The sequence below is a fragment of the Dermacentor silvarum genome, chromosome 1 (genome assembly GCF_013339745.2).
Source record: "Dermacentor silvarum isolate Dsil-2018 chromosome 1, BIME_Dsil_1.4, whole genome shotgun sequence".
NCBI classification, from domain to species: domain Eukaryota; kingdom Metazoa; phylum Arthropoda; class Arachnida; order Ixodida; family Ixodidae; genus Dermacentor; species Dermacentor silvarum.
Window position 1 is genome coordinate 370,525,358 of NC_051154.1, and position 12,065 is coordinate 370,537,422.

General features: G+C 47.9%; 1 protein-coding gene across 2 annotated transcripts in view; it reads left to right on the forward strand.

Moving 5' to 3' along the window:
* The window catches only part of LOC119437457 (membrane-associated tyrosine- and threonine-specific cdc2-inhibitory kinase), a 101,055-nt gene that overhangs the window by 45,154 nt on the left and 43,836 nt on the right, over window positions 1-12,065 (forward strand). For both annotated transcript variants that reach the window (XM_037704479.2, XM_049660576.1), the window contains exon 7: window positions 2,952-3,058. In XM_037704479.2, coding sequence (XP_037560407.1) covers window positions 2,952-3,058 — 107 coding nt within the window. The remainder of the gene's footprint in view (window positions 1-2,951; window positions 3,059-12,065) is intronic.

Sequence of the window (12,065 nt, forward strand, 5' to 3'; positions counted from 1 at the left end):
TCTACCTTGCACAATGCAGCTAATGTGACCGATTCAGGAAAGAAGGGTCGCCAGAATGGCTTGCCAGTTTTGAAACCGCAAGTTGTACTTGATTACAACCGAGGCATGGGAGGAGTTAATCGCGAGGACCAACAACTCGCTTCCTTTCCCATCATGAGAAGATATGCGAAAGGCTACAAGAAAATCTTCTTTTACATTATGGACATCACTGTTTATAACAGCTATGCTCTATTTGTCAAAGCAAATGGCAAGCGGCTCCACTACACTGATTGGAAGGTCAATCTCGCTGAGGCCATTTTTGAAGAGACCACTCTGCCCCTCTACCATGATCGAAGAAACCCGCCTGTAGCGGCCTCACCAATGCGCCTACAAGCCGCCGAATGGGCTCATTTTCCTCGCCATATCCTGCCAAACAAAGTCAAGCAAAATCCATCAAGACTTTGCTTAGTTTGTAAGGCACACGGCAAAAAGTCCGAGAGCCGATGGGAGTGTGAAAAATGTGAAGTTGCTCTTCACATGCCCGTGTGCTTTAAACTTTTTCACACACGAAAGTCATACTGAAGCACCTGATGCAGTCAAGCATTGTTAAGCAAATAAAACAAAGTTTGTTATTCTATGATGTTTGTTGCGGATTTTATTGCGGTTTAGGTGCACCTACCCAAGCCGCCGGCGGGCGTGAAAGTTTTCCGGCGGAATACCAGGCGGGAACGGCCGCGGAGAGCGCGGAAGCCAATGGGTTAATAGGCGGTCACTCAAACACACCGCCGTTTCCTGCTACAGGTGGCACAACGCGAGTATCATGTTTTGCTCTGGTGGCATTGTATTCCAGCATCGTCTGCCAGCTAGACTTCGTTTTGGTTTCCCGATGCCATCTCAAAAACGCTATGCATAGGAAAATTACAAAGCTAGTCTTGGGCTGCTCGGGCCCTATTAGTTAAACGTGTGTCGGCGTCTTGTGCCGCAACGATTCTCGCCAAGTAGGCAGGTCAGAACTTTCCGCCAAAATGCCCCACCCGACAAAGCTGCTGACCTGCTCTGAATTCGAGGATTGCAAACGTAAGCTTGCTGACACAAATTTCTGCGAAGTCTACCGTTACCAAGTTCCATGCAATTGAGGCTAACCGTATCATGCTGAATATGCTGCTTCTCATCAGATCATCTAAGCTATGCTGGAACATCAAGGAAATGGTGCACAACAATACAGGCTGTAGTTGAAAGACAAGGTCACAGTTTAGACCTCAGCTGTGGTGGCCACATTTCAATGGGGGGTGAAATGCAAAAACGCCCTTGTTTAGCTTTACGTAGTAAAACCCAGGTGGTCAAAATTCATCCCGTGTCCTCAACTACAGCATGTCTCATCAGAGTCTGAACTTGGTTTTGGCATGTAAAACTCCAGAATTTAGGAGGTCCGGAACCACACTTCGGGCATAGTGAAAAAACGCAGTCCACAGATAGCATACACTGCAGTGAACATCTTGGCGAAATTTCGCAGTATTGTGCGGCACGTTAAACTTTGAAATAGAACATGACATCACCTTTTTTTTCAAACACTTTCTTTTCAACAGAAGCCTTCTCACTTTCTTTCCGGGCGCTATATTTCGTCATATAGCATATTCCCATACGTGGCTGCTATTGGCCAATAGCTGACATCAGTCAAGGTGAGTGTTTGGATCAATGCACTTCTTCCTACTGTTACCATGTATATTTATTGACGCTGTTCAATAAACAGGCTGACGTAAACGAAAAACTGCTTTTGAATTTCAATAAGAATTGCATACTTCCTGAAGAAGCTGACTATCGTCTGCTCATACTCGGTCGCGGCCGCCCACGTACGAACTGAACTTTGACCAGACTGCTTATTCGTATCGTGGCTGTTGGGTCTCTCTAATTTCAATTAGGTTTGCACACACAACTAGCCTTAAACCATGCGAAACTTAAGGGACCTCACGCACACTTGCCAGCCGTGCTCACTCCTGGCTGCTCCTAGTTAGATTCCTTGGCGGACTTCGCTTTGAATTGAGCTATTGACAGTGCTTCAAAATGCCCAAGTTGGATGTGGCTACTATCCGTCGGTCAAGCTGGTGAACGACAAAGCCGGTCTGCACCACGTAGCACGGCCAGACAGCAGCATGCGATCACGCACTCAAGCCCTGTCATGCTCAAAGCAAACGCTGCGCATTGCATGTAGCTGTGGTCTGCTATGTAGCGTAGATACCGCGGCCGCCACGGGGTGAAGGAGTGGAAATACCGCGAGTGGCGTGTTTGGTTGCCAATAACTGAAGTGCTTTTTGCGGGAAAGTGTTTCTGAAATTGTCTATTTTAGCTTCAAATGCATTTCTTGACTTCGATTAAAAGTGGTGCAGGACACCTTTTAAATAATTTAAAGACAACCACACTGCTGTTTGTAAGTCCTGAATGGTGTCCAAAGGGATGTCAGGGTGGACGCTCACAGGATTTCGCCTGTTGTGTATATGTTAATGCTGCAGATGCAGGATTTGACAGTGCAGAGGCAGAGCCATCACTGGCAATTACTGCAAGGGTAAGGCTAGGATTTCTTTCATCCAGCAAGGTTAGGATTCATTTATTCCAAATATGCATACAATGCAGTAACCCTATTTAGAATGACCGACCGACTAGCCCAAACTTTTACCTTGGTAAGATTCCTTTCACTCTATTCCATTTCTCTTATTGTCTATTGTGCATAAATGGCTAACCATTGTGAAAACGTAGACAAAGTACCGTGCGCCACTGATCAAGTGCAAAAAAGAAAATCGTTGGAACAGAGTGGTTACATTATTCTATCTCAGATCTGCCTGCAGCCAACCACAACCACCACCCCTTTAATAATTTCTTTCTGAGAAGTTTACGTTTCAATAAATTTTTTGACACGAATGAGTTTGGGTGGGCTTCAAACTCGCTAACACTTCATTTGTTCTGTCTACTTTTTTCAGTCTAGGTATCACGGTACTCGAGCTGGCCTGTGACCTGGAGCTGCCCAGTCGAGGTGAAAACTGGCACGCTCTGCGATCGGGAACCCTGCCTCATCACCTTGCACAGTGTGAGCATGTACTTCCTCTTGCAACTGCCGCATTTACTGCTCTATAGGTCTGGTGCTGAACAGATTTGGTGAGCTGTCATTGCTTCCTTTCATAGAGGCAAAAAATTGAAAGGAACAATTGGATTACCCAAAAAAAGGGCGTTCTGCAAATTGGCTGTGAGCCTCTAGATTTCGGAAACTTTGACAGGTGGCAAATGACGCTGCACCCGACAGCAAAAAGGCCCATGCTCTTTCCCATCGCCGCACAAAACAGGTTATCGTGTCGTGTGATGCATTGTCCTCAATTTTGTCTGTGGCAAGGATTGTGCCTCGCGTGCGATGATAACCTGCAAAGCCCATGACCTGTAAAGCTAGGAAAACCCTTCCAGCTTTTTTTTGAGGAAAACTGAAAACAAAAACTTTCTATGCAATAAAAGATTGCCATTAACCATAGGTCCACTAATAAACTCAAAATCTCGTACATATGTTGTGCTGAATAACTTCACTTTTTCAGCTTCAGAGTGCAAAAAGTACTGGATTCTATTCAACAGACATTGTATTTATTTTTTTTAAATGTTTCGCAGGCCTTGATATAGAACAGTGCTGGCATACTAATTTCGTATTCCCTTTTAAAATAATATAAACCCTACTATACATCTTGATCTCTATATTCCGAAATTAGTGATAGCTTGCAACATTCTTATGCAATGCCTCCTGGGCATATGCAGCACCGTGCTTTCTTGCACAAAATTTCTAAGGATTGAACTTTGTGATAAATTTTCACATATTCGATTCAGTATTTCGATTTCTTTTTCTTTGTTTGATTCAATACCATAAAAGCTTGTTAATTCGACCCTCATTAATTTGGAAAATCGGTTAATTCGGACACGTCCTTTGGTCCCGGCCGACGTTTGCATTATTAATGCAATGAAACTTGTTAATTCGGACGTATTTGGCTGCACATCAGTTAATTCGGACAACTCCCAGAGCTCGGCAAGCGCAGACCGTCGCAAATATGCAACGCAAGCGAGCCATAACGGCGTTAGTGTCCACCAAAACGAAGAGACGGAGTTCGCATCGCCATAGCCATCAGTGGAAATCGTACGGGAATGACAGCAACGCCAGAATGCTTCATGCCTATTTGAGCCGTTAAAGCTTTTATTCTTGCGTTTGCCGATGCGCTTAGCACCGAGTTGGCTGCGTGCCTTCAAAACTGCGTAGTCGCCATCCGCGATCGCATTGGTTTCGTCCACAGCGGTTGTGGCAAAAAGTAGTTTCGTTTTGACTCAGTGCGTGCGTCGGCCACGTGTCTTCAGAACCCCAAGGTCGCCGTGCATGATCGCGTTGACAGTGGCCGTGGTTGTGGCAAACAATAGTTTTATTTTTACTCAGTGCAAAGCTGTCGAGGATAAAAAGCAACGTTGGCATCGCGATGGGCAGCGACCCGGTGACAGTGGCGAAAAAATTATTGTGATGTGCACGCGCTAGTGAAAAGCGCGTCTCAGATGAAGACGCGCGCTGCAGCGAGCTCTAATCAGTCACGAGATGAGAATTGCAGCTTCCGCATTGCGTTAGTGCAAAATAGAAACAGAATTTGCTGATTCATACTGTAAATAAGAGCATGTTGGCGTAGTAAGCATTTGTTTATTGTTTTCTTGATACCCTTGATAATTCGACATTCGGTTAATTTGGACATTTTTTTTGCTCCCGTGAAATCCGAATTATTGAGCTTGTACTGTGTACGATTTCAAATCTAGTATTTATATTCGCACTCTCCTATTGTCTATTCTACTGAACATGTCTGGAATACTGCAGTTTAGAAAACACTTTCGCCGCTGTCTGAAAAGGTGGCAGCTTGCAAGAAGGATAATTATACAGTAGAACCCCGCTGATACGTTTTTCACGGGACCGTAAAAAAAGCAAACGTAATAGCCAAGAAACGCTAGGGCAGAGAAATAGGAAAAATTGAGAAATGAGAGTAGTGTTGTACTGCACACAATATTTTAATTCTTACGTGGGAAAAAAAGTCGGTTTCCCCCGAATCCCGAACCATCGATTGCGATACCAAATTAGTAGACAGCTATACAAAGTAAGGATAGTAGTTATATTGTCTTTATAAACTTGCAAACATTCGCTTATTAACTATATTAACAAGCATGGTGTCAGCGCGCACAGGCAAACGTGAACACATCAAACTCGATGAGTGTGGACATGCGCTGTCAAACGCTGGTGTGAGGAAGCGCCGCTGCAGCAGCGAGCGAAATGACCTTCGTGCTGTTGTCTATCGCTTCAACACAAACTGAGCGCCGAGAACACACAGCACGCACAAAGCTACGAGCCGCTGACGCACCTACACTAGGTGTTCTGTGCCTACACTACCTAGACTCTGCCTCCAACACAGATCGCTTTCAAGATACGGCGCCGCCACGTACTATGCAATTGATGCTAGAGTACAACGCCCCTCGCTATCTCTCCCTCCCCCTCTCTCATCGCTCCCTCGCCGTTGCCTCGAGTGCAACGGAAGAAGGTGCGCTCCCTCCCTCCCTGCTTTTCTTGCGCGCGCGAGATTTAGACGCGGTCGTCGGCTCCCCTCGCACGCTTTCACTCGCACATACAGCATATGTTGCGTGGCGATGGCGTTATCGCCCTTGTACTTTATACCGAACATCTAAGCGCCAAAACTAATTTTAGGGCCACAACGCATCATAGACACCATCTTTAGATAGCAAATACGGATCTCAAAGGCCATACTTTTACTGGCGGAAACCGAAAGTATGTCATACGTGTCGCCCCCGGCACTCTGGGCGGCCAGTGCCTTCGTCAAGCCACCAAGCCAAGCAACATAAAAAGTCAAAATGGCCGCTCGAGCCGGCGCGGAGTGGCAGTTCGCAATGTATGATGCAGGAACAGTCCTACAGTTGCGAGGCAACAGCAGGGTTACCAATGCATTGGGTTCCATGGGAGCTGTGCCGGGATTGGCCGAAAACGACATAACAGCCTGGAAAACGCAGCACCCGGGAACGTAACATCAGGGTTCTACTGAAGTACGTACATTTACGTAACTCTACTGCTCTTTATTTTTCAGTCTCAAGAATAGAAAAGGTGCTTAGATGAGATAAAATGCAGCACTGTTTTTGTCGACCGGAATTTGGCCGCCAGAAAACATTCAATGACTTTGGGATCTTGTTCTGTTTATCCTCTTGCAAGTTTCTGGTTTGAAGTAGTAATTTGATTTGGTCTAAATACTGGACATTGAGCCTCTAACAGGGCAAAACTTCTGCCCGCAGGGGTGTCTGCATCAGCAGGCGTTTGGTGAGTTGCGCCACCACGTACCCGAGCACATGAGGGTTGGACCCTCCCGCGTGTAGCCGTGTCTGGGGAAAGGGGGATCCTGGAGGTTGAGCTGATGCCGGGTGTTCGGACCTTTAAGGCCCCCCGGTGGAGGCAACACACCTCTTCGGCCTCTGCTTCACATAGACGGCACCCCTGGGCTGACCCACCCAGGGGAAATCAGCAGTTGCCTTTTCCTGTCCTCCTCATCTTCGTCTTTCTCTCTCACTTTCAATCTATCCTGTCTTCTTTTCACTTCCCTTTTACTTCCGTTTTTCTAGGCAGCTAGGGTTAACCTTGTGTGGGTAGCCAACCTTGGATACTCCATATTTGGTTATAGTAGTCGCGTACAGCTGGCGTTTGCAGGACCTGGCTTTTCCAGTTTCTGCAGTGTCCCCTCGTTGGGCTCCATGGTGGGTGGCTGGCGTCGCTGCCGAAAAATCCACCAATACTTATGGCTGAACCATTCCCCCCACTCCACGATCGCCGTCAGAATAGAGGGCGCACCGAAGATGTTTTCCAATTTTTTGGACGCCAAACGCATAACTTCCCCCGCTTTCATGTTATTCATTCTGAAAAGTCGGATAAATCAGTACGAACAATTTCACCTTTCCTTGTCTCAAAGTCTTTGACGGATATTTTTGGACCAGGCTATAAAGCATCCAGGATGGCAAGCGGGGATCTCCTCTTGGAGCTCCGTGATCTGAAACAGTACGAGAAACTTCCCAACCTAGTGTCATTTGGAGATGCTCAAGTAACAGTAACCCCGCACTGTACCATGAATACCACCCGTGGCGTTGTATCAGATGATGACCTGTTGCAGCTGAGTGAGGCTGAACTCCTAGAGGGTTTCAGTGAGCAGAATGTAATCAATGTTAAATGAATTAAGATGAGGTGCGACGGCAAGGAAATCCAGACCAAGCACCTGATACTTACTTTTAACTCAAGCGTTCTGCCCGAATCCATTGAGGCCGGATACATCAAGCAACGGGTCAGACCCTATGTACCAAATCGTCTTCGTTGCTTCAAGTGCCAGCGTTTCGGCCACAGTTCCCAGAACTGCCGAGGCCGACAGACATGTGCTAAATGTAGTTCCGGTGACCATGCCTCTGAAACGTGCGAAAACACTCCACACTGTGTCAACTGTGATGGCGAGCATGCCGCATAATCGCGGTCATGCCCGTCTTGGAAGAAAGAAGAAATAGTCACCATCAAAGTAAAGGAAAACATAACTTTCAAGGAGGCACGCAGGCGGGTATCGTACCTGCCAAAAATCAGCTTTGCCGAAGTGGCGTGTCAGGGCGCAGCGCCACATCGGCCCCCGGCGGCTGTCTAGCACACGCACAGTGGGCCGGCGGCGACGCTATCTGCCCCCTCGGAGGGTGCAGCTAGCGCTGCTCCGCCAACTCACAAGAAGGGGCCATCGACCTCTGGGCTGGTGGCCTTCTCGTCAAACCAACCGCTCGCGCGTGTCCAGCGCCTTGCAAGAGGCTATGGACACAACAACCAGCCAGACGGCGCCACTTGCGCCTAAGGAGCCGCGAGAGTCTCGCGATCGCTCCAAACAAGAAAAACACCGCATCACGGCGCCCGGAAAGGGCTCTGTGAAGTAATTCCTCTTTCTTAACACACAGCACAAAACCCACATTCAACATGAATACACAAATATTGCAGTGGAATGTCCGAGGACTCCTCCACAATCTCGATGACATCAAAGAACTCCTACATAAGTATAATCCAAAGGTGCTGTGTGTCCAAGAAACACACATCAAACACACGCAAACAAATTTTCTCCGACAATACGCCATTTTTCGTAAGGACCGCGATGACACAGTCGTGTCTTCCGGTGGTGTGGCTATTGTAGTCGACAGAGGTATTGCCTGCCGGGAACTAAAACTTAGTACGCCCCTAGAGGCAGTTGCTGTGGGGGGTAGTGGTAGGGGTAGTGACAACATGGGGTAGTGATCGAAAATGCCTCCTAAACTTGTACAACAGTCTTGTCTGCTCACGCCTTGATTACGGAGCTATAATTTATAACTCCGCAACGCCAAGTGCGTTAAAAATACTAGACCCCGTTCACCATTTAAGTATCCGCCTCGCGACCGGTGCTTTCCGAACAAGCCCGATCCAGAGCCTCTATGTAGAGTCGAACCAGTGGTCACTGCAGCGTTCATATAGCAGTTTCACGTATTTTCTGTCAGTACAAGCAAACAATGAACATCCTTCTTTTTCCACCATAAACGATATGACCGCTGCTACACTCTTCCATAACCAACCTGCAGCGAGGAAACCGTTCTCATTACGTGTAAGGAATCTTAGTGAGCAAATAGGTGTTCCAGTGCTTGAACATCGACCTATGCCTCCTGCTAAACTGTTACCGCCGTGGCAGTGGCAGATCATAGAGTGTGACACATCGTTCGTAGAGGTCACGAAAGACGCTCCAGAGGCACACATTAAAATTCATTTCCTAGAGCTTCAATCCAAGTACTTGTGTACAGAGTTTTACACAGATGCTTCTAGATCACATGCTGGGGTTTCTTATGCAGCCGTCGGCCCATCTTTCTCGGAATCCGGTGTACTCCACCCGCAAACAAGTATCTTTACGGCTGAGGCCTATGCACTATTGTCAGCTTTGAATCATATAACAAAAACAAAACTTTAAAAAACAGTTATATTTACAGACTCTCTAAGCATTGTGAAAGCCCTGATGTCACTCTCTCTGCAAACACAAAAATCCTGTACTCATTGAGCTCTATTCCACCCTATGCAGAGCGCATATAGCAAACCAGCATGTAATAATATGCTGGGTGCCGGGCCATTGAGGCATTGAGGGTAATGTGCAAGCAGACCAAATGGCCAAATCAGCGACATCGCACACTAGTAATCATACAGTAGCTGTTCCTGCAAAAGACTTGAAACTTTTCTTGCAAAAGAAACTGCGAAGCCACTGGCAACGCTTGTGGGACGCTGAAACAAATAATAACTTCACATGATTAAACCACAGTTAGGTTTCCGGCTGTGATGAAACTGATTATGTAATGATGTTAGATTGGTGATGAGACTGTAATGAGGTTTGGGCCCAGGACCACTCACCAAGGAACGCAATCAACCACTCGAGTGCACACAAACACAGAATATATATTAACAGCACAAAGACGTACAGAGATCACGATGGACACGTACTTAAGTTTGTTAATGCATGCAGTCCCGAAGCTGCTACTAGAGTGTCCTGTTATATATTATAAAGTCTCTCGCCGTGCGTTCCTTTTGCGTGGAGCCCGTTGACGCGTAGAGGCCGATGTCGGTCCCGAAGGGTTGGCTGACGGCTGGACGTCACCATGGACCTACCCACGGCATCATGGGATCTGCAGCTGCAGCAGCGACGGTAGCAGACACAGCCGTGGTAGCCGTGAAACAGCTCTCGCTACTGCTCTTGCCTCCGGCAGCAGGCTCGTCGTGGCAGTGGCCCGGGAAAGCGACCACCTCGCCTGGCTCCCTGGACCGGTTGTCCAGCAGGAACACAGGCCCTTGAAGCTCCCTGGACCGGTTGCCTCGCTCGCCTGGCTCTCTCGAACGGTTGCCCCACTCGCCTGGCTCTCTGGACCGCGGTTGCCCCGCTCACCTGGCTCCCTGGACTGGTTGCCCAGCAGGAACGCAGGTCACTGGCATCCGAGAACGAGTTGTCCCGTTCGCCTGGCTCCCTGGACCGGTTGCCCAGCAGGAACACAGGTCCTTTGCGTCCGAGGATGGCGTAGTGGGCGATCTGGGTTCTCTGGACCGGGCCCCGTCCAGCGAGAACCGGCTGGCCTTCAACGCCGAGCAGCTCAGAACACTCGCGCGCACCACGCGCCATGCGCCACACGACCACACCACTTCGTCATCGCCCCCGCACGGCGAACACGGCAATGTCTTTTTGTTTTTCGCGCGCTTCCGTCCATATCTTGACAACCCCCGGTTTTAAGAAAGTTGTTCACAACTTTTCTAATGGGGAAGAAGGCGGAAAACAAAGGCCAACGTGTTGCACGGAGGTACACTTTCACAACGAGTCCACTACATATACAACTGTTGCTTTAAAAGTAAAGTCGGTAATTGTCTTCTTGTCCTGCAGCACTCCAAAGGTTAAACATTTTAACTCTATGGTAGTATACACGTGTTCGTTCAGCGATTTAGAAACGGCTCAGGTAATCCGCTCCGATGTTATCCTACTCTTTGTCATGTTGAGTGCTTGTAGAATGGGAGCATTGCCGAGCTTATTCTTGAAAATGCTGAACGCTTGCTCTTGAGCCGGTCCCCACGCGAGAATGTTGTTTGGTCCTTTCCGTGTGAGTTCTGTCAAAGGCTTGGTGATCTCGCTTATGGCAAAGACCTGCTGCACTTGTGAAGGTTCGCGTTCCTCATACTTCTTAAGCATATTGATGTGGAATATTTTTCTTTTTCCACTTATGTTCATAATGTAGTCTACCTCATTCTTCCGTTCGACGACTTCAAATGGACCCTTCCATTCCATTAGCAACTTGTTGGAATCAGTAGGCAGTAGAAGAAGTACTTTATCGCCAACATTTAACTTGCGAGGACGGCTCTTCCGCTCAAAGTAGGTTTTTTGCTTTGCGCGTGCCTTCTCCAACTCGTCATGGGCGAGTTGGCATGTCTCCTCAAGGTGATTTCGAAGATCGACAAGATAGGTGTAAGTTGTGCGAGTGTCGCCGTCGATATCTTCATTGGTCCACAGCTCCTTGAGCACCGTCAGTGGTCCTCGTACGTGTCGACCTAAATCAACTGGAAAGGCGAGAAGCCCAGGCTTGCTTGCGGCACCTCTCTGTAGGCGAAGAGCAGTGGAGCAAGGTACCTGTCTCATGATCGAGGTTTGTCCTGGCACATCCTCTTCAGCATGGTCTTCAGGGTACCGTTGAACTTCTCAACGAGCCCATTCGCCATGGCATGATAGGGAGTTGTTCGTAGAAACCTGATGGCAAGTAGACGGCCCACCTCTTCCATAAGTTCCGATGTGAAACTTGTTCCTTGGTCGCTTACAATCTCTTTTGGTAGACCAATGCGAGAGAAAATCTCAATCATTCCCTCTGCCACATGCACAGCATCAATTGCAGGAAGAGCAATGGCATACGCATATCGGGTGGCAAAATCTATGAGGGTCAGAATATAGCGGTTGCCACGGTCCGATTTCGGTGAAAAAGGACCGATTAAATCGACCGCAACGCGCTCAAAAGGTGTACGTATTATAGGCATGTTACCCAGAGGCGCAACACCTATTTTGCCTTTTGGTGTTGTTCGCTGGCACTTATCGCAGGACTTGACAAAACGTTTCACGTCGCCATGCAGATCTGGCCAGTAAAAATCCGCCAAGACTCGATCTGTCGTGCGCCGAATGCCTTGATGTCCGGCCATAAGACCTTCGTGTGCGACTTCAAGGATAGGTCTTCTAAACATCTTCGGCACGACGAGCTGGTTACATGTTCTGCCGGTAGCAAGACAGTACTGTCGGTAGAGAAGCCCACCTTTTTCAAGGAACGAGTAGCAGTGGCCTTTTGGTGACTTGAACTTTCTGTTGACTTTAGTAAACAGAGATTTCAGCGTTTTGTCCGTGTGCTGTTCCTGTGCAAATTGTTCTTTGGTAACGTCGCACAATGGAGTCGTCTTATCCTCTTGTGGCTTGACCATGGCGGAAACATAGTGAGGGTGC